Raw genomic sequence first — 24,823 nt, forward strand, 5'->3', positions numbered from 1 at the left:
GAGATCGCGCCATTGCACTCCAGCCTGGGCAACAAGAGTGAAACTCCATCTCAAAAAAAAAAAGAAAAAGAAAAAGTGACACCAAAAACTTAAAAACTCAGTGCTACTGTTTTGCTTAGCACTAGGGTAACTGGTGTTGAAACTGTACAGACAGCTATTTTTTATCATTTCTGAGATGAAACCCAATCAACATATCAGGAAAAAAGGAAATACTGACCTCACCAAAGATTGCTGAAAGTCAAATGATTAAATTCCACTCAAACATTATATATGTCTCTTTCCTTTTATTCAGGAATTAATGTGATAGAGTTATGTTGAGAGTAGAATATGAAAACTTTTGCATAGTCTGTATTTAGGCCAAAACTGCCTTTACTACTGAAGAAACTCCAAAGGGCCAGTGAGGACACTGCAGGTGGCAGACATTTCCATGAGTAACACCTACAAGCACTGTGCCCACAGGACTGACTGACACCAAAAAGGTCTCTTGGAGGGACAGTCATGCAATATGCAAAGAAGCTGTTGTCTCCAATTATTCAAGCCAAGGCTACAACAGTAGCCACAAATCTGCCAGTTATTTCCAATTAAGGCAGAACGATAGACTTAAAGCAATAGTGGTTTTTTTCTCCACTGAGCTTTCAATTACATAATGTCTATAACATTTATAAAGCTGGAATTAAATAGTCAAAGCAAAAAACATTAAGTGTGGTAAAACATACATAAAATTACCACTTAAACCACTTTTAGGTGTATAGTTCAGTGGCATTAAGTACACTCACAATGTTATGCAGCCATCACGAAAATCCATCTCCCCAAACTGAAACACTGTCCCAAGGAAACACCAACTTTCCATTCCCACTTCCACCAGCCCCCGACGACCTCCACTGTATTTTCTGTCCCTATAAGTTTGACTCCTCTAGGCACCTTATTATATAAGTGGAATCACACAGTATTTGTCTTTTTGTGACTGGCTTACCTCCCTCAGCATAGTGCCCTCCAGATTCATGTAATAGCATGTGTCAGAATTTCGTTCTTTGTTCAGGCTAAAAAATGCTCCATTGCACGCACAGGCAACATTTTGTTTATCCGTGTATCTGTTTTTGGACACTTAAATTGCTTCCACTCTTTGGGCTATTGTGAATAGCCCATGCTGTCAACATGAGTGTAAAAGCATTTCTTCTTGTACACCCTGTTTTAAATTCTTTTGGGTTATATACCCAGGAAAGAAAATACTGGATCATATAACTGATTTTCTGAGGAACGACAGTACTGTCCATCACAGTGGCTGCTCCATTTTACGTTCCCAACAGCAATATACAAGGGCTTCAATTTCTCTACATCTACACCAACAATAATTTCTGGGGGTTTTGCTAGCAGCCGTCCTAATGGGTGTGAAGTTGTATAAAGAAAATTTAGATCTCATCATCTCTGAAAAGCAAATACACTTCCACCGTTAGTAGCCAGCCTAGAGCCGGAGCCCCGCGTGGACGCCCACCCAGCGAGGGCGCTATGGTTGGCGGCCTCGACTCCTGGAAAGGCCACGGTTGCTGAGGCGACGAGCGGGGGCGGGGCAGCGCCGACTGGGACACTCAGCCCGGGAGCCAGAGCCAGCACGAGAGGGGACGGTCTATGCAGATGCAGGCAGTTCCAGGACTGGGAAACCACGAGCCGAGTTTCGGTTGCCCACAGGCAAGCACCCGGCGGGGCGGGGCTTCGGGGCCGGAAGGGTAGAGGGCAAAGCAGGATGGAGCGGCGGGGCGGGCGGAGTGGGCCGCGGACCGCCCCGGGTCTCAGCGCATGCGCGCTCCCGACGGCGACGCGACCTGTGACCATGGTGGCTGTGCTGGGTGGCCGAGGCGTGTTGCGGCTGCGGCTGCTGCTCTCGGCGCTGAAGCCCGGGATCCACGTCCCACGGGCCGGACCCGCGGCCGCCTTCGGGTAATGGCGGCCACCCCGCCCCTGGGATCCCCAGCATCCGCGCGCTCGAGGGGCGGCGGGAGGGGCGCGTGCCGACCGCAGGAGTTCCGGGCGTGTGGGCACTGGGCGTGGGCGAGGTCCGGCCGCCCTGCCGCCCTTTGTGCCGCGAGACCCCGATCATGGGGTGCAGCCGCGCTTGGTGCGCGAGTCCCTCGATCGTGCATGCGCCTCGGTCAGCCTAAGTTCAAAGAGTCCGGAGCAGTAGAGGCCTTGGGCCGTGGAGTGCAGCCCCTTCAGTGTGCAGACCAGAGAGACCCAGGGAGATACTTTTGCCCGTAGTATAGACTCACCCGTGACGAAGCACGGATTAGAATCCCAACACCCTTATTAGTCCATTGCTCTGTCCAGAGTCCACACTGTAAGGGCATAAGGACAGTAATCTCTTCTTCCTCCTATGTCAGAAATCAGCCTGAGAATGACTGTGCCCATTAGCTCTCTAGTACCTCTAAGGCCTTAATCACGGGTCCCGAGAGCCCTAAGTCTTCTCTTTGCTTGCTGATCTCGTACCTTAATGTGCAAAAGAATCACATTGGGAACTGTGAAAATTCAGAATCCTGGGCGTCACTCCCAGAGGATCTGATCTAGATGTGTGGAGATGCCCAGGAACCTGCTTTATTCTCATTTGTCGTCCCACCTCTCCCCCATTTCAGGTAAAACAATAACAAAAAACTGGATTAATTTCTGACCTTCCGTCTTGAAAATGAATGCTCTTGGTCCCCAGAGATACTGGGCAGAAATGTGGATACAGCTGCATGAAGCTTGTTTTACTTTATTGTCTACATACATCCCTACACACATGCAAACGCACGTATACAACGAACGTACACAGTGCATGTGCACAGTTGACTATTGATGGGCTATTTCCATGAAGTCAATACTAGATAGGTACACAGCGTTTAGAACTTTACTTGATCCAACATAGAAACTTTTAGTTTGAAAACTTGATTTAGAAGGAGAAAAGAGGGCAAAACTGACCAACTTTTAAAATTTCATATTGCAATTGACTAGCTCCTTTAATATTAGAATTATTATAAGATGGTCAGGGCTATTTTGATAGATGGAAAAACATGTCAATGGCTACAGCTGTATAAATTATCAGTGAAGATGATTATTTTTCCGTTTCCTGTTTGTAGAAAGGCATTGAAATAAGTAAGGTTACTGTAATTGTACATATATATATATGTACATATATATGTGTGTATATATATATATATATATATTTTTTTTTTTCCTTGAGACTGACTCTCACGCTACTGCCCAGGCTGGAGTGCAGTGGTGTGATCTTGCTCACTGCAACCTCTGCCTCCCAGGTTTAAGCGATTCTCGTGGTCTCAGCCTCCCAAGTAGCTGGGATTACAGGCACCCGCCACCATGCCCAGCTAATTTTTGTATTTTTAGTAGCGACGGGGTTTCGCCATGTTGGCCAACCTGGTCTCGAACTCTTGACCTCAAATGATCCACCCGCCTCGGCCTCCCAAAGTGCTGGGATTACAGGCGTAAGCCACCGCTCTCAGCCTACCAATATAATTCTGATAGGTTATTTAATGGTTGAGGAAGGCCCCATTCACCGAGTTGCATTGCAGGTCATTCTTCCTAAAATATCTCGGAAAAAACAGGTTTCTCTGAATTTCGTACTGCCATTTTATACATGCAGCTGCAAGTTGATATGACATATAATCTGGAAAAACAAGCAGTGGTGTTAGTTAATCCTGAAACGCAGCTGTAGCTCAGTGTCAGTAGGTAAAAGGATTCATGTAAAAACTTAGCTTCAGAATAGCCAGTGCCCAACCTACAATTGACTTGTGTTCCAAAAACTTGTTTGTAAGTCTGCTGTTTGGAACTTTGACCCTTATTTCAAAATCTGCAAGGTGATTTATTCCTGGGTCAAGTCAAAAAAAACCTTTTCTACCTGAAATTGTGTATTATGTACAGTTATAGATATTAATAATTCACATAACCTAACAATCTTCCTAAAAAACATTTTCCAAGTTCAACCTTGGGATGCCCTGCCAGAGAATCAGAGACTGTCCTGCCGACGCCTGCACCACACTGTATCTGGCAGTCAGAGTGTGGCCCCAGTGCCTGAGCCCTCTTAGGACTCTGTTCAGCCATGAGGTTAGAGAGGAATCATGGCCTCTGGAGTTCTGATGGCCCCGTGGCCACTTCCTAGCTATGTGAATGTGGGCAGATTGTTCAACCTCTCTGAGCCTCTTGCCTTGCAGCGTTTTTGTGAGCATTTGAAACAATGAATGTAAAAGCCTGGGGATATAATAAACATGAAGTAATTAGTAGGCACAATGGGAATATTTATATAATAGTACAATATATAAGAAATGTAAAAATAATTCATCAAGATTCATGTAAATTCAAGCCCTGAAGGTAGCAAATACTTTATTATAGGCTACTTTGCAAAACATACACAAAAGAAATACTGAACATATAATATTGTAATAGCAGTTTTTTTTTGAGATGGAGTCTCTCTCTGTCGCCAGGCTGGCATGCAGTGGCACAATCTCGGCTCAGTGTAATCTTCACCTCCTGGGTTCCAGTGATTCCCCTGCCTCAGCCTGTGGAGTAGCTGGGATTACAGGCACACACCACCACGCCCAGCAAATTTTTTTTGTATTTTAGTAGCGACGGGGTTCCACCATGTTGGCCAGGATGGTCTCGATCTCCTGACCTCGTGATCCACCCGCCTGGGGCGCCCAAAGTGTTGGGATTACAGGTGTGAGCCACCACGCCCGGCTGATCCAAAGCAATCTTAACCATAGAAATGAATTTCTCAGAGGAATAGGGCAGGAATCATAATAAGTAAATGGCAGGGTCAGTATTGCCGTTGTTTGCTGGCTTCATTGATGCCCCTCTAATAATATTTCTGTAGATAAGGAGCTTAGAGTTTGGTCAGACTTATTACTACCCAACTCTGTTTTTTATTTTTCCAGAAATTGTGTGTGAAGATTAGATGTATCTGTATTCAACACATCTGTTTCCACGTTTGTTTCTTTTTTACTTGAGATTGGCAAATAAGATTAAACCAAAAGAGAAAACAGGACCTCGTGTTTTCAAAAGGGCTGTGTTTCAGTTATCTTTTGACTAAGGGCAGAGGTAGGGGTAGGGAGTATGTAAAAGAAAAAGATGCCCCGGGCGCGCCTGTAATCCCAGCACTTTGGGAGGCCGAGGCAGGCGGATCACGAGGTCAGGAGATCGAGACCATCTTGGCTAACATGGTGAAACCCCGTCTCTACTAAAAATACAAAAAGATTAGCGGGGCGTGATGGCGGCGCCTGTGGTCCCAACTGCTGGGGAGGCTGAGGCAGGAGAATGGTGGGAACCTGGGAGGCGGAGCTTGCCGTCAGCCGAGCTTGCAGTGAGCTGAGATCCCGCCACTGCACTCCAGCCTGGGCGACAGAGCAAGAAAAAAAAAAAAGAAAAGGAGATGGTGGTTGATTTCATTGTATTGGCACTCCACCAGGAGAAGAGGAGCGCCTCCTTCTGGCATCTGTCCTGGCTTGCCATCATGTTCCTCCTGTGCTTCACTCAGTCATCTGTGGGAAGTTTGGTGGGTCCTGGTGCGGGGCCATCTGCGTGCCCCACTGGTGTATATCCCAGGACAGTCTGGCGCTCCTGGAAGAGCAGCTGAGGAGAGGTTAATCAGAACACCTGCACAGCACACATAACTCAGGCAGGACAGACACCGGCATTGTGCCTGTCCTGAGGCGTTGTCCTGTACTAAGCGTGGTCCAGTTAGATGCTGGATCCTAGGAGGTCTTAGGCCAAGGCGGGTGAGTGGCAGGAAGGAGGCTCTTGAGATGGAGGCTTATGGACAGGGCTACTTAGTAGTTGACACAGACATATTTTAACATTTTATAAAACAGTAGGCCTTATCAGTGCAGATGGGCAGTCTTGACTATGGCCCTCCTGCAGCAGGCCAGACAACACAGGATACCCTACAGCTAAGGAACAGCCTGGAGATCAGGACCTTGAGCCCAATCTCATCTTTGGGAATGTCACCAAGGCTGCTGAAGGTCTGGGTGGGTCCTCTGGGTCTGCTGAGGTGCAGACGAGGGCTCCAGGGTTTTTGTCCCGATGTCCACCCTTATTTCACTGCACCAAGCTCCATGCCAGCCTGCACTTGAGTACCCTCAGCTTCCAGCTCACCAGCGTGTGCCATGAGCCTCTGTGGCCGATTCAGCAAGCCTGCTAGGGTTTTTGTAGGGTGAGCCCCAGGCTGGTCACAATGGCATATTCAAGCATGAGAGTACAGTTCAGATTGGCAGTCTAGTAAAGAAGATTCAAACTCATGTCACTGTTCAGAATTGGAAAAATCAGAATAACCCAAGGAGCCTGCGAGGCGATGTGGAAGCGACTCATTCGTATACAAAGACAGTTTTATCATCTTAAATTAAATGATTTTCCTTTGGGGGTGCATTTTTAAACATTTCTCAAGTTGTATTTTTTAATTGACATAATTGTACCTGTTTATGGGGTATACAGTGATGTTTCCATACATACAAAACGTAGTGATCAGATCAGTGTAATCGGCATATCCATTGTCTCAAACATTTCTCATTTCTTTGTGTTGGGAGCATTCAGTATCTTCCTTCTAGCTATTTGAAAAGATCTCTCATTGTTAGCATCCCACAGTGGCACAGAACACTAACACTTATTCCTCCTGTCTACCTGGAATTGTGAATCAACTAAGAAATCGTCCGTCTCCCCTTTCCCCCTGTGGGGATGGGTTTTTTCTCTTCTAGAACCTCGGTAACCTCTGCCAAAGTGGCTGTGAATGGCGTTCAACTGCATTATCAGCAGACTGGAGAGGGAGGTCATGCAGTCCTGCTACTTCCTGGGATGTTGGGTCTGGACACTTTTTAATGGAATGCTTTTGCATGCTGTAAAATCTATGATGCATTCACAATACTAGATGCCAAATGTTGATTATTAGTTTTAGTGCTTTTCTGAAATGTTTTAATATTTGCTACAATCAAACTTAAATGACTTAGAAAGGTAGGTAACTTTCTACTGCTGTTCAGAATTGAATTTTTTATTCCTTTAGTAAAGTACCCAGTTTTCCTATGCAAGTACACTATGAAATCACAGTTGCCCATAATTTGGGAGGGTGACAGGGGTCAAGGAAAGGGGTGTGGGAAGAAGGGATAGATAAAGGAAGAAGGTGAGTGGGTAATCAGTCATCCTAGTTTGCCTGGCATGGGGGGATTTTCCAGGATGTGGGACTTTCAGTGCTAAAACTAGGGTGGATTGGTCAGTTGTTGTGGTTGATAATATATTCAGTTAAAATAAGAGGTAAGAAAAAAAACTCAGTTTAAATCTTGTTAGAAATCAGAGTTAGATTGGCATATTACCCTCTCTCGATGTATGGGCCATAATAAAACCTACTGGATCTCAGTCTCATTTTCATAACTGGAGTTCAGATGTAGAAAGTTCAAGGGAAAAATTTCCAGTGATTCCAGGACATCCCAAATCTGGTTTTAAGGGCATTAGTATTGTTGCTTTATTTTTGATTTGGTAAAATAATCCTAATATTTAATCTCAGTATCGATGGGGGATTGGTTCCAGGAAGCCGTCAGATCCCAAAATCCGAGGATCCTCAAGTCCCTGATATAGAATAGCGCAGTATTTGCATGGAAGCTACATGTCCTCCTGTATACTTTAAGTCATCTCTAGATTACTTACCATATCTCATGCAGTGTAAATGCCGTGTAAATAATTGTTATCTCGGATTGTTTAGGGAATAATGACAAGGAAAAAACCCTGTACATATTCAGTACAGACCCAACCATCCATTTCTTTCCCCAAATATTTTTGTTCTGAGGTTGGTTGAATCCATAGATGTGGAACCTGTGGATAGGAAGGCTGACTGTACTTATTTCTTTGTGATTTGTTTCTTTTGAAAAGTGAAGTGCTGGCCGGGCGCGGTGGCTCAAGCCTGTAATCCCAGCACTTTGGGAGGCCGAGACGGGCGGATCACGAGGTCAGGAGATGAGACCATCCTGGCTAACCCCGTGAAACCCCGTCTCTACTAAAAAATACAAAAAACTAGCCGGGCGAGGTGGTGGGCGCCTGTACTCCCAGCTACTCGGGAGGCTGAGGCAGGAGAATGGCGTAAACCCGGGAGGCGGAGCTTGCAGTGAGCTGAGATCCGGCCACTGCACTCCAGCCTGGGCGACAGAGCGAGACTCTGTCTCAAAAAAAAAAAAAAAAGAAAAGTGAAGTGCTGAAAAGGTTCCACTTGACTGAGCCTCAGCGGACCGTGGCACCGCTGCAGCTAGCGAGGCGCATGTGTCCAAATGGTGCTGGGCACCTTTGTTTGCCTTAAGCTGATGAATGAGGACATTGACCTTCATGGCTGATGTGGAGCTAAAGTTATCTGTAAAAGCATTTCCCATCTTAGCTTTCCATTATTTCAGTGTTGCAGTCATTGTCCAGGTGCTAAAAACTTATCAATTTAATTTTTTTTTTTTTTTTTTTTGAAAGGAAGTCTCACTCTGTTGCCCAGGCTGGAGGCAGTGGTACGATCTCGGTTCACCACAACCTCTACCTCCCAGGTTCAAGTGATTCTTCTACCTCAGCCTCCCGAGTAGCTGGGATTACAGGTGTGTGCCACCACGCCTGGCTAATTTTGTATTTTTAGTAGAGATGAGGTTTCACCATGTTGCCCTGGCTGGTCTCGAACTGCTGACCTCAGGTGATCCACTTGCCCCGGCCTCCCAAAATGCTGGCATTACAGGCGTGAGCCACTGTGCCTGTCCCCAATTTAATTTTTGTTTATGTAAAATATTAGCATGATTCCAACATAAAAAAAAATGGACCAGAGGATATTCTCTCTCCTGTCCTATCCTCAGCACCCAGTTCCCCTCCCCACAAGCCTCTCAGGTGTCACATGCTGATAACTATGTACATATATTCCCTAAACGCTTTTTAAAGTTTTATATTCTTGGCACTGGTCTTCAAATGTGTACGTGTATGCCAGGAGCAAATGCCTTCTTGTTTCTGAAATTGGTCTTTTAGACTGTTCTTTTTTCCCGTCTTCTCACCTCCTGCCCCTCCTTCAGGGTATTTCCCTCGCCAGAACCCTCCAGGTCAGAGGCAGAAGAGAAGCCTCAGGGGGCACAGCAGCAGATGTGGGCTGGAGATCCATTCATTTGGTTTTGGCTTGAATTTTCTGATGATTTACTTGATCTCGAGAAAGAGATATCTTGCCAGGAAAAATGATAGGCCTTGACGATGTTAAATGATCCTGCACCACCTTGAAAGACATTTTCTAATATAGTTTATCAGGCAAAGTGGTTAGTAGTCATTTGTGGCCTGAGATAGAAGTCCTCAGAAATCAGCAGACTTCACTGATAAAATGCTGACTTGCCCCTGGACTGGGCTCTGTGAGAGTGGCCTTCTGCACTGTGCACAGTAGGTGTGAACACACCACACCTACAGTGACCCTGTGGTGGGCTGTGGACTAGCAGGCCAAGCTAATAGAATTCGCCTTTTAGCATAGGCTGTTTCATACTCTTCTGATGAAACTGGTTTGGTTTTTTTCCTCCACACCTCTTCTGCATTTCAGTGTTTTCATTTAGTTTTTCTGGTTTTTAATTATAACTACAAAATAAAATCTTTAGGCTATTCACCTTAGCTTAGTAAAAAAAAAAAAAATTTAAATCTGGAATTTTAGAATTCCACTTTGAATAACTTGGACCAAATCTCATAAATTTGTTTGCAGATATTATAGAGATCCCTCTCATGTGTAAGTCATTGTTTTAAGAAGAAAAGAGAAACCAGAAGCATATCTGTAAATTAATTTCTATACAATTTCATTAATTCTTTTCTTTAGGAAAGGAAGATTAAGCCAAAGAGGTTTGGAAAGTGCTGAAATAATACAGAACCAAAGGAAGACCCAGGGCCTCTGTCCTTCTCGAAATAACCACCAGGGGGAGGTCGGAGGCGGGCCTGCGCTCCGCCGGGAAAGGAAGCCCGCCTCCTTTTTTTTTTTTTTTTTTTTTGGAGACTGTCTTGCTCTGTGATCAGCCTGGAGTGCAGTGGCAGGATCTCGGCTCACTGCAACCTCCACCTCCCGGGTTCAAGCAATTCTCCTGCTTCGGCCTCCTGAGTGACTGGGACTATAGATGCACGCCGCCACGCCTGGCTAGTTTTGTTTGTTTTGTATTTTAGTAGAGACCCAGGCCGGTCTCGAACTCCTGAGCTCAGGCAGTCCGCCCACCTCAGCCTCCCAAAGTGCTAGGATTACAGGCGCACCCGACTAGCCTGCCTCCTTTCTTTGAGTAGATGGATTAAGTCATTGCAAGGCTGCTTTCCTGATTATATTCTGACCACTTTGAGTAGAAATTAGTTACTTTGCTTTAAGATTGTTATTGCTTCTGTTTTCACTGTAATGTGTTTGACAGGTGATAAGCGATCACCTGAGGGTAACCAAGTGGCTGTTTTTAGGAAGTGGAGAGACAGATTTTGGACCTCAGCTCAAGAACCTCAATAAGAAGCTCTTCACAGTGGTCGCCTGGGATCCTCGAGGCTATGGACATTCCAGGCCCCCAGATCGCGATTTCCCAGCAGACTTTTTTGAAAGGGATGCAAAAGATGCTGTTGATTTGTTGAAGGTGGGTTTCTTAGGGAAGGGCTAGCGGAGGAAGGGTGGCTGGGCCTGTGTTCATTTATTTTGTTTAAATCTTGTTGTTATATCTTTCTACAAAATAATACCATGTGATTGCTATAGAAAACTCAAAGAGTTCAAATAGGTATAAAGAAGAAAGTGGGAATAGTCCACAGTCCAGCTCTCCAGAGACACTACCAAGTCTCGGCGGCTCTGCTTTCTGGCCAGTCTTATTCTATCACAAACGCAGTTTCATATTGATGCCATCATACTACACCTAACGTTTTTCTAACTTACTATTTTTATTGAACAATTTTTCAAGGAAATAACTTTCATGTCAATCAATATGCATTTATACTAGTTGTATGATAGGCACATATTATTCCATTGTATGGTGTACTGTATCTTATTTCACCGATTTTCTTTCTTTTTTTTGAGACAGAGTCTTGCTCTGTCACCCAGGCTGGAGTGCAGTGGCGCGATCTTGGCTTACTGCAACCTCTGCCTCCCGGGTTCAAGCGATTGTCTTGCCTTAGCCTCCCAAGTAGCTGGGATTACAGGCACATGCCACTACGCCCGGCTAATTTTTGTATTTTTAGTAGAGACAGAGTTTCATCGTGTTAGCCAGGATGGTCTCAATCTCCTGACCTCCTGATCCACCCACCTCAGCCTCCCGAAGTGCTGGGATTACAGGCATGAGCCACCATACCTGGCCTATTTCACCAGTTTTCTAATAGTAGATAATTGACTTAATTTTTAAGTTGTCTTTTTCTGCTGTTATAAATAGCAGGCAGTGAATGTTCTGTTGCTCGTGGCCATTTTCATTTTTTTGCTACTGTAAACAGTATTGTTGTGGACATGCTGGACTGAGCTCCTGGCACACCTGGGAGAATTTCATACAAATTCAGGAGACAATTTGCTAGGTGATAGAAGTTCCAGATGTTCATTTTACAGGATAGTGCCAGAGTAGTTACACCATTTTATGGTCCAGGCAGCAAATATCTTGGACTAATATTAATTCTTTACCTTTAATTTTCCAGTCATTCTATTCTTTCTTCTTGGCAGCCCCTCTAAGATGTAATCTTTGTCCATTTTCCCTGCCAAACACATGTGCAGACCCTGGCTGATTCACCCGCGGGCTCGCATAACCTCCCCATGACGCTGTTCCCTGACAGCCTGGCTCTTGCCAGTTCTTCCCACAGTTGCTTTACCAGATACCCTGCTTCACTTCATCCAGCAGAGCTCAGGGTCCCCTCTCTGATCTATGGAACTGTTCTCAAGGTCCTTGCTCAGGCATGCATATGCGCTCACACATACACATGCACGCTATATTTGTCGTATCTAAGTAGTTGGTCTCCATTGATTCTAGTTCCTTGAGCTTTTTATCCAACCAGAAGATGTAGTTCCCTCCTAATTCAAACCCGTACCATATACTCAGGTTTTTTGACAATTTCCACTAAAACTAATTAAGAGAAAACATGATGTCATCAAATGGTGGACTCTAGGATTTTTTTTTTCTGACTAATTGATACTCCAGACCCACACCTGTATTGATTCTGATGATTAGTGACTCAGTTTCTTTTAACAGACAGGAGCAATAACTTGTGCTATGCGTTTTATCGTATGATCATAGGCGCTGAAGTTTAAGAAGGTTTCTCTGCTGGGGTGGAGTGATGGAGGCATAACCGCACTCATTGCCGCTGCAAAATATCCGTCTTACATCCACAAGATGGTGATCTGGGGCGCCAATGCCTACGTCACCGACGAAGACAGCATGATATACGAGGGTAGGTTCTGCGAAGAGGAGATGCTGGGACAGCAGATCCTTCCCCTCTCTCTGCATCTCATCTCTTGTTGTGAGATATGTTGACAAGTCATATCTCTTCTGCTTCTAGTTCTCAACTCTCAGGTAGGAATAATAACGAGTTCTCAGAAAAGTAATGCAATTTAACCAGTCTGAGTTTTAAAGCTTTCCATTTCCAGGAGTGAAACTTCATGGCTCAGGAAAAGGCTCAGTAAAATCACTATTTCCATTTACTACTACTGATAATGAACTTTAAGGAAGGAGGGGGTGGTGTGAAGTGTTATTGGTAACCTCATTGAAAATAATGTGAGGCCAGGCACAGTGGCTCATGCCTGTAATCCCAGCACTTTGGGAGCCCAAGGCAGAAGGATCTCTTGAGCCCAGGAAGTCGAGGCTGCAGTAAGCCATGACTGTGCCACTGCACTTTTGCCTGGGTGACAGGAGTGAGAGAGAGAGAGATGGGGGGAGGAAAGAAAATAATGTTGAGTGTGGAAAAGAATCACTGGATTCAAATATGAAACCTTTTAAAATAATTTCTGTGCTGTTTGCATGCTTTAAGGTTGTCCTTCAAGCCTGTCTTTGAGTTTTTTTTGTTTTTGTTTTGGTTTTTTTGAGATGGAGTTTCGCTCTTGTTGCCCAGGCTGGAGTGCAATGGCGTGATCTCAGCTCACTGCAACCTCTTCCTCCTGGGTTCAAGCGATTCTTCTGCCTCAGCCTCCTAAGTAGCTGGGATTACAGGCATGCACCACCACGTCTGGCTAATTTTGTATTTTTTAGTAGAGACGGTGTTTCTGCGTGTTGGTCAGGCTGGTCTCGAACTCCCGACCTTGGCCTCCCAAAGTGTTGGGATTACCGGCATGAGCCACCACCCCCAGCCTGAGGTTTTTACGGGCACTGGAATAGGGGCCAGCGAACTGTAGCCTGTGCGTTACACCTAGCCTGCCTCCCACTTTTGTGCAGCCCATGTACCAATCAAGGCGGCTAGTGCTGTGAATCACAGAGACCAAGCTGGGGTATCCCTTTATCACCCAGCATTGCTGCCCCAGACCTGCACTGGTGGTCACTACACAGGGGTGACTGTTGGCAATGAGTAGGCACCTAGTCATGGAATTTCAGTCAGCAGCTCAGGAGTTGCTTAGTCTCCAGCAAGCTGCCCACATTGAGATGACCAGGCTCTTGGGAGGAGCGAAGGGTGCACCAGGATCTAGGCGTTGCTGGGACAAGAAGTAAACCTGAGCTGCATTACCTTACTACCCCCACCTGCCAGCCTGGCCCACCAGGACCCTCTTCCTCAGGCCACTAGCTTTTGTCCCGAGTGTGATCTAGTGGATCCCAGATGGCCTGCCCCAGACACGTAGGACTAGGTGTGGCAGGTATTTTCTCTCCTCGTGTGTGAGTATCTGCATAATGTCTCTGATTTTGTTTCTGGCCAGCAGAACCTAAAATGTGTATTTACTCTGGCCCTTTACATAAAAGGTGTACAGATCTCTTCGCTAGAATATCACAAGTCTAGTGTTTTTCAGCTCTCCTGCAATTCACATGACTTTGAAGTAAGCTACTTAGTGGCAGTGTTCTATTGTAGAATTGTAGTTCTTCACAGTCTTTCTGTGTTTTAAATGAATATGAAGCTTTTACGGTGAGTCTGATGTGGTTGCCAGTCCTGTCTGTGCTCCTGCCTGGTGTCCGTCTTGTGCAGAGTAAGCCATTGCGCTCTGTTACGGATCTGTCTCCTCCCGCGGCCTCTAGGACAGGCTGCCTTGAGTTCTTCCTCCCTCTCCTGTGTCCTTGAATTCTTTCCACTGGGTCAGTCCTCTCAGCCTGCAAAAGTGGGCACAATTCTTCCTCCAGAAAGTTGCCACTCCTGCCTGTATTTGCTATCTTCCCATTCTTTATTCTTTCCCCCAAACTTACGGAGAGAGCCACCTGCATTCCCTGCTTCTAGGGATCCTCCTCTCCTCCCTTCTTTAGTCCATTCTGCCCCATCTCCCTCTCTGGCCCATTCTGGCCCCCTCTACTGAAATTCTTCTCACTGACCACTGCCCACTTGTTCTTTCCCATAATCTCTATCTCAGTTCATGGCCTGCAGATGACCTGGCATCCAGGCAGAGCCCCAGACGCATCCCTTGAGGGCAGAGGGCAGAGTCCTCTTCTGCCCTCTTCATTTGCCCACCTTGCCCTGTTCATTGAACTGCGATGCTTTCTGTTGTCACCATGTGCATACTACCCCTCCGGTCATCCTCACCTCTCTTCCTCCCCCCATCCTCCTGGTTTAGGCCGCTAACTTCTTATGATAGTTTGTCCTCCATAGGAGTGTTTCCTTTGTAAGGCAAAAATCGAATCACTTAATTCTACTAGAGGACTTAAAATCCTTCACTAACCAGCAAAGTCTGTGCTGATTGGCTGGCCCCTCCCGCCAGCCCCTCACTGGGCATTCTCCCATCTCCCCTTTCTCCTGATCCTTCCGGTGCCTCTCCCACATGGAATAAACGGCCATTCCTGGAACAAGCTACCCCCTCAGGCCTCTTTGCCTTTGGAACTGCTGCTGTGCCACTCACACCAGCCTTCCCCTCAGCCACATCCTCTGCCAGGGCGTATTCACCCCTGACACAGCTCCTTGGGGCTCAGCGTCTGGGAAGGCGTGCTGGAGCCCTGAGACCTGGCGGTGCTCTCCCTCCTGGACCCTGCCGCACATTGCACATGCCTGTGTCATGGCCCTTCATCCTGGACACTGTCGTCACTCACTCCCTTGCCTCGGTCACTGCAGTGGGAAGTCACCACGTGCAGTTGCTCTGACTTTCCTTTCTTTATGAAAGCAAGAGTCTCTCAGTAGCACGCACTCTTTACTCTCTGACATCTCTCTACTTCCCCTCCTGGCCACCATTTCTTTCTCATCCCCCATTCTCTCCTAACTTGTGTCAGGATGGCTGTGGCCCGCCAGTCTGCTGTAATAACCAAGCCCCCACCACGCACCTCCTCTTGGCTCCTTGGTCATTCTGCAGCGTTCGGGAACATGCTCATGATGTGTGCGCCATTGGTCACGCCCCGCTTCTTGAAGCTTTCTCTGTCTGGAAATTCTTGCCACCGTCTTCTCCCAACTTCCCCTCCTCTCTCAGGCTGTTCCCTGGCTGACACGTGCCTGCTCCCCAACTGTGGGCCACAGTGTTGGGTCCTCCAGGCATCACCCTCGGTGCTCTGCTGCCCTCTCACCCTCACACCTGAGTAGCTTCACTCAGCTCCTTGCTTCACCTAACTCCCAAACCCCACATACTCGACTGTTTTCTTTTTAAGAGACAAGTTCTCACTGGGTGTGGTAGCTCACACCTATAGTCCCAGCACTTTGGGAGGCTGAGGCAGGAGGGTCACTTGAGCCCAGGAGTTCAAGACCAGCCTGGGCAACATAGCAAGACCCCGTGTCTACAAAAAATACAAAAATTAGCCAGGCATGGTGGCATGTGCCTGTAGTCCCAGCCATTTGGGAGGCTGAGGTGGAGGATCACCTGAGCCGGGGAGGTTGAGGCTGCAGCGATCTGTGATTGCACCACTGCACTGTAGCTTGGGTGACAGAGGTGAGACCCTGTCCCAACGACAGAAAAAAAAAAGAAAGGAGAGAAAAAGAGATGAGTTCTCACTATGTTGCCTTATTCAACTTTTTATTCAATTTTCTTATCTGGTTGTCTCATACATACTTTAAATTCAGTCTGTCTAATACTGAATTCATGATCTTCCCTCTAGGCCTGTCCCTTCTGCTACATTTCTTGTCTTTATAAATAATACTCACCGGAATATACTTTCTCCCTCAAAATAGTATTTTAATTACTATTTATTGAGTGCCTGCCATGAGCTAAAGTCTATAACCATGTGTTATCCCTGTAAGATCTCTGATACTCAGCCTGCTTGTCAGGTGAAAAACAGGGGCTCACAAAAGTGAGGAAACCTTCCAGACCACATCCCCCACACTGCAGCCTGCAGCCCACTCTGCTCCTCTGCTGGGCTCTGAGTGGACCCATCTTGCCCTCCCCACCTCTCCCTCCCACCAGGCTCCCGCCAGCCTCGTTGATCCCGCCTGGGCTGATTCTGTGCCTCTCCAACCGGTCCAGGTCTTTGCCTCCTACCAGTCTGCCTTCCATGATGCTCTGAGAGCAATTCAGCAATATGTGCATCTCATGGTATCTTACTTTAAGCCTTCCAGGACTCCCCATGACTTTTGTGATAAAGTTCAGGCTCCTTCACTTTGCTCACGGAATGAGTGGCCCGGCCTCTGCCTCTCCATGTCCTCCCCCCACTTTCCCCTCCCAACCACCAGTGTCCAGCCATCCGAGACCACCTGGCCCCCTGCAGCAGGTTGTCCAGCCATCCGAGACCACCTGGCCCCCTGCAGCAGGTGGCGGGCTCCTGCCTCCTTGTGTGGGCCCTTCCTGCTCCCTTCCCACTCCTTCACTTGTTTGCTGACTTCCCTTCTCCCAGAATGGCCCAACCACTCCATCCTCTAGGAAGCCCTCACCGCTGCCACGCCCTCTCCGTTGCCCGTGTGAGCACACAGGCCACTCTGCTGCAGACGGACAGCTGGCTCTTGTACCTGTCTCCTGGGTGTAGGAGCAACAGTATCTCCCCAGGGTCTAAGTCCATGAGTGCAATTACTGAGTGTTGTGCGCAGATATACTGCATTACAAGTGACAAATTATTTTCCAGCAAAATAAATTTACACTTCCACCAGCAATAGATGAGATTCCGTAACTTTTACCTCTTCAACAAAAACTTGAAATTCTCAGACTTCTTAATTCACTGGCCAATCAAATGGGTGTCAGATGTTATCTTATTGGGGTCTTAATTTGCATTTCGTATTACTAATAAGATTGAAAATCTGTGTTTATCCACCATTTGAGTTTCTTTTGTATTATATCTATTCATGTATTTTTATTGGCTAAAACTTTTTATTATGTAATAATTGATACGTGCAATACAGTATGTTGAGGTATATACAGTATGAAATGTAACAATGAAACAAACCCCCCGACTCCCACCCAGCTCAGCACCAGAACATGTTATCCCAGTGTTACTGCTGTGCAGTTTTAAGAAAATACTCTAATCCTAATTAATAACCCCTTTTAGGGTAACTGTGTTGCAAACACCTTTTCACAGTGGGTGGCTTGTCTTTTTATGGACAGAAGTACTTAATGAAAGGAAATGCCACAATGTTTTACTTTTCTTTCCTTTTTCTTTTTCTTTTCTTTCCTTTTCATTTTTTTTTTTTTTTTTTTTTTTGAGACAGGGTCTCACACTATTGCCCAAGCTGGAGTGCAGTGGCGCCATCTCAGCTCACTGCAACCTGCTCAACATCAGACTGTCCTTCTGCCTCAGCCTCCCAAGTAGCTGGCACTACAGGCGTGTGCCACCACACCTGGCTAATTTTTGTATTTTTTGTAGATATGGGGTTCCGCCACATTGCCCAGGCTGATCTCAAACTCCTGGACTTAAGTGATCCACCCACCTCAGCCTTCCGAGGTGCTGGGATTGCAGGTGTGAGCCACCACGCCCGGCCTCACAATGTTTTATTTTCTCATTGGTTTGACTGATTTTGTTTGGTTTTAGATCCACCAACATGTTTGCCTGTTTGTTTACTCACCTGTTCTTTCTTCACAAATGTTCCTTCTAAACGCATTTATCTTCTCTTCTTCCTGAAGTTATTTTTAGAAGTTATTTAAGGGCAGCCTGTTAATGGTCAACTGAGTTTTTACCAACAAATGTCTTTTCTTTCACCCACCTTTTCTGCAAGTCTGTTTAGCTGAGTGTGGAAATGGAAGCGGAAAATCATCGTCTCCCCCATTCTGCAGTCTTCTGCCTTCCGTCGTTGCTGTTGAGATGCTTCCTGTCCATCTACATGGTTCCTGCTTTGAAGTGATGTGTCTTAACTCTCTGGCTGTTTTTCACATTTTCTCCTTACCTTTGGTATATTGCTGTTTTAATATATTCTGTCCAAGTGCAGATTTCATTTTACTTATCCTGTTTGGAATACATTGCATTTTTGTCTGTGGATTCTTTGATTCATTTTGAAAAACACTCCCACCCATTATTTCTTCAAGTAGGCATCTCGTTCATTCTCCTTATTCTCTTCTGAGACGAGTGGACTTTTGTAGACCTCGTCTTTCCGTCTTCCCTATCTCTTCATCTTCTTGTCTCTGCATGGTGTTCTGCATCATTTCTTAAGATGTCTCTTCCAATTTTCTAGTTTTTCCGTCAACTTTATAAAAATCCTGTTTGTTTCGTGACCTTTGGTTAGGAGCTAATATTTGCTTACTCTTAATCTGAAAACAAACAAAACGGTGAGCATAAATCGAGAGTGCTTTCCTTCCGAGAAGATTTGCATTTGCTGCTCTTGGGAACTACAGGATCATACCAGGTTGGGGCCATTTTTAGCTCAGCTTAATCCAGGAGTCTCAGGTTGGGCCCCCAGCCTGCCCGTGAACACTGCGTCTCCACCCAGAGCAGGCCTGCCTTGGGAGCTGGCTCACTTCCTGTGCTGTATTTTCAGGGTTCTCTTTCTCATGTGCAGACACACACACTCACACACACTCACGCACACTCACACACACTCACGCACACGCTCACACACACACTCAGACTCACACTCACTCACACTCACACACACTCACGCACACACTCATGCACCCGCACACACGCACACTCACACGCACCCTCACGCACACTCACACACGCACACACACATACACATACACTCACGCACACACTCACGCACACACGCACACTCACGCCCGCTCACGCCCACTCACGCACACACGCACACTCACACACGCTCACACCCTGGTTTCCATTAACCACTGCAACTTCAGCAATGCCACTAAATTCTGTTTTGTTAAAGATCTAGTTATTCCCCTGGAAAAAGGCCTTTCAGAGGGTGCGGTCTGCCATACAGCCACAAGCAGAAACTTGTGCGGGGCCGTTTTACTAGCCATCTTCACACTGTCTTGCTTCTCTCTCCCTTACCCCCACCCCCAAACGTTTTCTTCTTCCCACATCTTCTCCCCACCTCTTCACCCTGTCTCTACGTACCTCACTCAAGTCTTTTCATTCTTGTGCAGAGCAGTTCATCCTCTTCAGCCTTTATCTTCAACTCACGCGGGGCCTACCTCTGAATTTTTAAGCCAATTAGCAGAAGCAAAGGCAGGCACCAGGCACCGGCCTGGAATGGGGGGTCCTCTCTCCTCGGAAGGGAGTTGTGATTGTCAATAGCAGTTTTTCCTCTATTTGGTGATTTGAATTCACTAAGCACACGGTGAGTGCCTGCCAGGCGCCTGACGTTGTCCGGGACCCTGTACGTATTGTGTTCATATGAGTTCATGCCATTAGTGTTATGTTTCTTCCATGGGTAACATGTAGCTCTCAGTAAGCAACATTTAATACGCCCAAGAACATTAGAATCTTTACTTACCACAGTGTATTTAAAGAAATATGGAAAAGATCGGCCTAAGGAATCCTATTTGTTGGTTCATGTTAAGGGTTGTTTTTAGCTATTCTTCCCTACTAATGAATCATCTACAATATAGTTTGAAGTTTGGTTCTTAGCCTTTTACACCCATATTTCTTCGGTAGCAGAAGTTAGAATGAATACTTTGTGTGCATTTTTCAATGTCCATACAAATGCAATGCAGAAAAAACTCCTCTTTTGCAAATATTGTCGCTCTTACTCAGGTGACCCTGTTAGGGTCATATTTTCTTTTATCTTGTTTCTTTAAAGGAGAGCAGTAAGTGCAGCTCTTAATTTCATTCACTTGGTAAGCACTGATTTGTGGGCCTGTTTTGTGGGAGGCACTAGCGTAGGCCCTGGGGTACAGTGAGGAGCAAAGCAAAGTCCCTTCCACAGCACCAGGTCCTAGTGGGAGGCAGGCACTCAGTCATGGGTCCAGAAGGCACTGCAAAGCAGCCACCAGGGCTAAACCGAGCAGAGGGAGGGAGGGAGGCATTCCAGCAGACGAGGCAGTGAGCGCATGGGCTCAGAAGTGGCTCTTGCTCGGAATACTTAAAGACAATACTTCAGTATGAAACTAAATGTTTCTTTGCCTACATTTCTGTTTTTCAGGCATCCGAGATGTTTCTAAATGGAGTGAGAGAACAAGAAAGCCTCTGGAAGCCCTCTATGGGTATGACTACTTTGCCAGAACCTGTGAAAAGTGGGTGGATGGCATAAGACAGTTTAAACGTCTCCCAGATGGTAGGTTACTGGGCTCGAAGGGCTCTCTGCCTGTTATAGAGGGTGCGCGAGTTCCTCCCCAGTGTGCCAGAATTGCTCAGTGATTCATGAATCTGCCCATCGCCCTCACACGCTCAAGTGTGAACAGAACAGAGAATACTAGTTACTGTGTACTGTGCCAGTTCTTGTGTAGTCAATCTGGCTTAACGTAGAGATAGGGCTGCATGTCCAAAGGTTCACACTGTTGAGTCTTTAATAGCAGACTGTTCTCTTTTCCTTCTTATCCTTGGTGTGTGTGTGATGACAAAATAATTACCCAGAAGCCTTGAACAGTTTCTGTTTTCTAATTCCAGAATGAGTCATTCGAAAATAAATAGACCACAATATGTACAATATTTTTTCCTTTTTACACTTTTAGATGTGTCACCCCACGAGGACACTGTTAATCTTTAATCTCAATGGAGTTAATATGAGGAAGAAAATATAATTTTTTCCCATCTTCAGAACTAAGTGATATGACCTTAACTATGAACAAATATCTCCTATTCTTTTTTTTTTTAAGATGTAGTCTCACTGTGTCGCCAGGCTGGAATGCAGTGGCATGATCTCAGCTCACTGCAATCTCTGCCTCCCGGGTTCAAGCGATTCCCCTGCCTCAGCCTCCCAAGTAGCTGGGACTACAGGCATGCACCACCACACAGGCAATTTTTTTTGTATTTCAGTAGAGACAGGGTTTCACCATGTTGGCCAGGATGGTCTTGATCTCCTGATCTCATGATCTGCCCACCTTGGCCCCCCACAAGTGCTGGGATTACAGGCCTGAGCCACCACACCTAGCCTCCTATTCTTTATCTGAAAAATTACCAAGATTTCCAGTTAAAGTAAGAATTGACATCTTTAAGAGAAATTCTGAATTATAGTTTATTTTCATACAGCTATTTATGTTTATAATCTCATTTTTCTTTTTCTTTTTTAATTGCTGAGAAAACAGAGTAGCTGAGATCTAATCTTGGAGGGCATTGTTACAAAATGGTTGTGATTGAAGGACCAATTTGATCTATTAGGTAATCATTTCCTGCATGAGTCATCTGCCAGAACTTTCACAATGAAAAGGACATTTGGAAATGTTACTCTTCTGGTTTGAGTTGAAAGCAGCAAATATATCAAATATATGCCTTATAATGCTCCTGTTCAGATGCAGTATAGCCACCCATGGAAACAGGCTCTGGAAATCTCTGCTCTTAAAACAAACAAAAAAATGCCATAAAGCAATGTTTGAGACAGTTCTCCATCAAAGAGGGCACATTTGTAAAATGTAAACTTTTATGTTTTATTGAAGAGAGTAGTGAAAAGATAGGAAGATTTAAAGGTGGAAATAGGGTTAAATCAGCAATTCAAAAATACGTTCTTGATACAGAGGCTGCAGCAGTGTATAAACTCTCTCACAGCGAGGCCCTCATGCTCTGTCCCCCTTCTGTGCTGGCTAATTTGGTAGGAGCCCCGTTTTCCTCACTGTCCTCTCAGGTTTGTGGATGCTTGGTATAGCATAGGGATTCATTGCATGGCTCTGGAGTGCGATGGGCCGGAGTGTGCATTCTGGCTGTGCCCCTGGCTTGCTGTTAGAATGGATCTGGGCAGGTAACTTCGCTTCTTGAAGCTTCAGTTTCCTGTCTGTGACCTGGAAAAGCTGTTGTGGGGATTAAATGAGATATGATCTGTTCAGCTTTGGTGCAGGATCAAAGACAGAGTAAGTGCCTAATGAAAGGTTGGCGTTACTGTTATTACAAAAGTACTTAACAGACAACCATTTTTATATGCTGAATGAGTTAAAACATGTAACTACTGGGTTTAACAGATATGAAATTGTGTAAACAGTTCCTGGTACAAAGTGAGCACTCAGGAATATTGACTTTGATCATCACATGATGAAGCAGTTGGCCAGTGTGTGTCATCTCGGGACAGGAGAGGGAAGTGTCAGAGACCTGGAGAAGTATTTCCCTAGTCCCCGGGTCCCCTTCTCACTTAGCAGGCGGGGACTTCCCACTGAAGAGGAGGGAAAGGCCCAGGGCAAGGCAGGGCAGCACTGCATTGTGGGGGCAGCTCCCAGCCTTCTCAGAGCTGCAGCATCTTCTTCTTGACACACATGGAGAAGGGAGGGAGGAGAAGGAAAGAGCTAGCTTAGGGATGCCGGGAACCATAGAAGCAGCTCTCCTGTTAGCCCCACGACAGGCCCCGGGAACTGTGATTGTTCCTGTTTGTGGCTGAAGCTCCCAGTGGTTAAGGGGCCACCACAGTCTCACAGAGGCAGGAAACTGCAGTACAGGGACTAGGGCCCAGGCTGTCCATCATTGCCTCCGGAAAGTTCTCATAAATGGGGGTGAGTCCTTACAGTCTCTCCAAAGGATGTCAGTCAGGAGTGTCACAGAAGCATCAGTGATAAGGCATCAGTGATGTGCAAGTTGTATAATGAATTCATTGTGAGGCTCATATGCTTTGAGGACTGGCCGGGGCCCCTACACTCATCTGAAATGTGATTTCCAGGGAAAAGCTCTACAGGTGTCCAGCACCTACCCCTGTTTTCACATTGGGAACCGCCACTGTGGAATATAGTGGTGGGGTGTTTATTTGATTTTCCTACTATTTTATGTGAATTTAAATCAGGCTGCTTATTTACTAGTAGAACTCAGAAACAGGCAAACAAACAAGAAACAGAATCAGAAAAGGGAATCCAAAGAATGTTAGAGCTGGAAGGGATCCCAGGCACGGTCAAATCCAAACTACGGTTTTTACAGATAGGCAAACTGAGGGCCAAGGAGGGGCAGGGCGCGCCGAGCTTTGCTTCCTCTGACAGCGTAGAATGGTTGCACTAAAGCAGATTTCTTGTGCTGTGTATCCTTCAGGTAACATCTGCCGGCACCTGCTGCCCCAGGTCCAGTGCCCCACCTTGATTGTGCACGGTGAGAAGGATCCTCTGGTCCCGCGGTTTCATGCCGACTTCATTCATGAGCACGTGAAAGGCTCACGGTAAGTCCTGTCACCACCTTCACGCTCCCCGCCACAGAGCCTTGGAGTCAATGGGCAGAGCTACTGGAAGGAAAAGAACCAAGAGGAGTTGGAGTTTTAGAGTACACAGCCCCCCTGTTTGCCAGTGCAGTCAGTAGCACCGCTTTATTTAGGGGACCACGGAGGACAGAAGCCCTGAACTGTGGGTGATTGATAACCGGAAGGAAAGGCACGCTCAGCTAGTCAGCTCTTACTTTTATGAGTGGCAAACATGCTCATAGGTGCTAAGTCCTGTCACTTGGTAATAGTTCAGGTTTATTTCCATCAGTATTAACCGAAATAATTTCACACAATTTAGGAATTTTCAGTTTAGTTTTTTATCATTATGAAAGCACTGACCACCCAATTTAAAAAAATCTGTTAAACCAAATTTCTGATGTCTGCTGACAGGCAGCGCCACTCAGCACGGCTAATGGTAGTGTTCCCTGTCCCGAAAGCCCTCCGGCCAGCCGGGAAAGCAGGCACAGAAACAGCTCCACTGCTTCCTTATCACTCTGTTCTGTGATATATTTAACAACGGATTTCTCAGAGAATTTGTAAATGAGGATAAAAAGTTTCTGTTCCATAATAAAATACAATTACCATAAACCTTTATAATTCCTATATCCATAATGGATAATGCTATATCCATTTAGCATTTTTTAAGTTAAAAGGCATCTCTTTATTCCACACATTCCTCCTATGCCACTTCAACCATGAATCAAAAATGCACATGAGCCTGTATAACAAATAATTCATGTGGTGAGAGCATAGAGTCAGTGAAGAGCAAAGGTGGGAGTTAGGCAGGATTATTTTGCGGGTGGACAAAGAGGTTTAGTGAAGAAGTTATTTGTTTTTTTTGGAGCTAGAGTCTCGCACTGTCGCCTGGGCTGGAGTGCAGTGGCGTGATCTCGGCTAACTGCAACCTCCGCCTCCCGGGTTCAAGCGATTCTACCACCTCAGCCTCCCAAGTAGGTGGGATTACAGGTGTACGCCACCACGCCCAGCTAATTTTTTGTATTTTTAGTTGTAACGGTTTTTGCTATGTTAGCCAGGCTTGTCTCAAACTCCTGACCTCATGATCCGCCTGCCTTGGCCTTCAAAGTGCTGGGATTACAGGCGTAAGCGATCACGCCCCACTTGGAGTTTTAAAATTGATATAGTAGGGGCTGGGCAC

The 24,823-nt window shown here is 46.0% G+C and overlaps 1 protein-coding gene across 1 annotated transcript in view; it reads left to right on the forward strand.

The window, feature by feature from the left end:
* Nucleotides 1-1,496: 1,496 nt before the first annotated feature.
* The window catches only part of BPHL (biphenyl hydrolase like), a 33,120-nt gene continuing 9,793 nt past the window's right edge, over nucleotides 1,497-24,823 (forward strand). The window contains exons 1-6 of the mRNA XM_025384001.1: nucleotides 1,497-1,935; nucleotides 6,729-6,832; nucleotides 10,435-10,601; nucleotides 12,228-12,381; nucleotides 20,494-20,625; nucleotides 23,505-23,628. Of these exons, the coding sequence (XP_025239786.1) occupies nucleotides 1,742-1,935; nucleotides 6,729-6,832; nucleotides 10,435-10,601; nucleotides 12,228-12,381; nucleotides 20,494-20,625; nucleotides 23,505-23,628 (875 nt within the window). The 5' untranslated portion in view covers nucleotides 1,497-1,741. The remainder of the gene's footprint in view (nucleotides 1,936-6,728; nucleotides 6,833-10,434; nucleotides 10,602-12,227; nucleotides 12,382-20,493; nucleotides 20,626-23,504; nucleotides 23,629-24,823) is intronic.

The sequence above is a fragment of the Theropithecus gelada genome, chromosome 4 (genome assembly GCF_003255815.1).
Source record: "Theropithecus gelada isolate Dixy chromosome 4, Tgel_1.0, whole genome shotgun sequence".
Taxonomy (NCBI): Eukaryota; Metazoa; Chordata; class Mammalia; order Primates; family Cercopithecidae; genus Theropithecus; species Theropithecus gelada.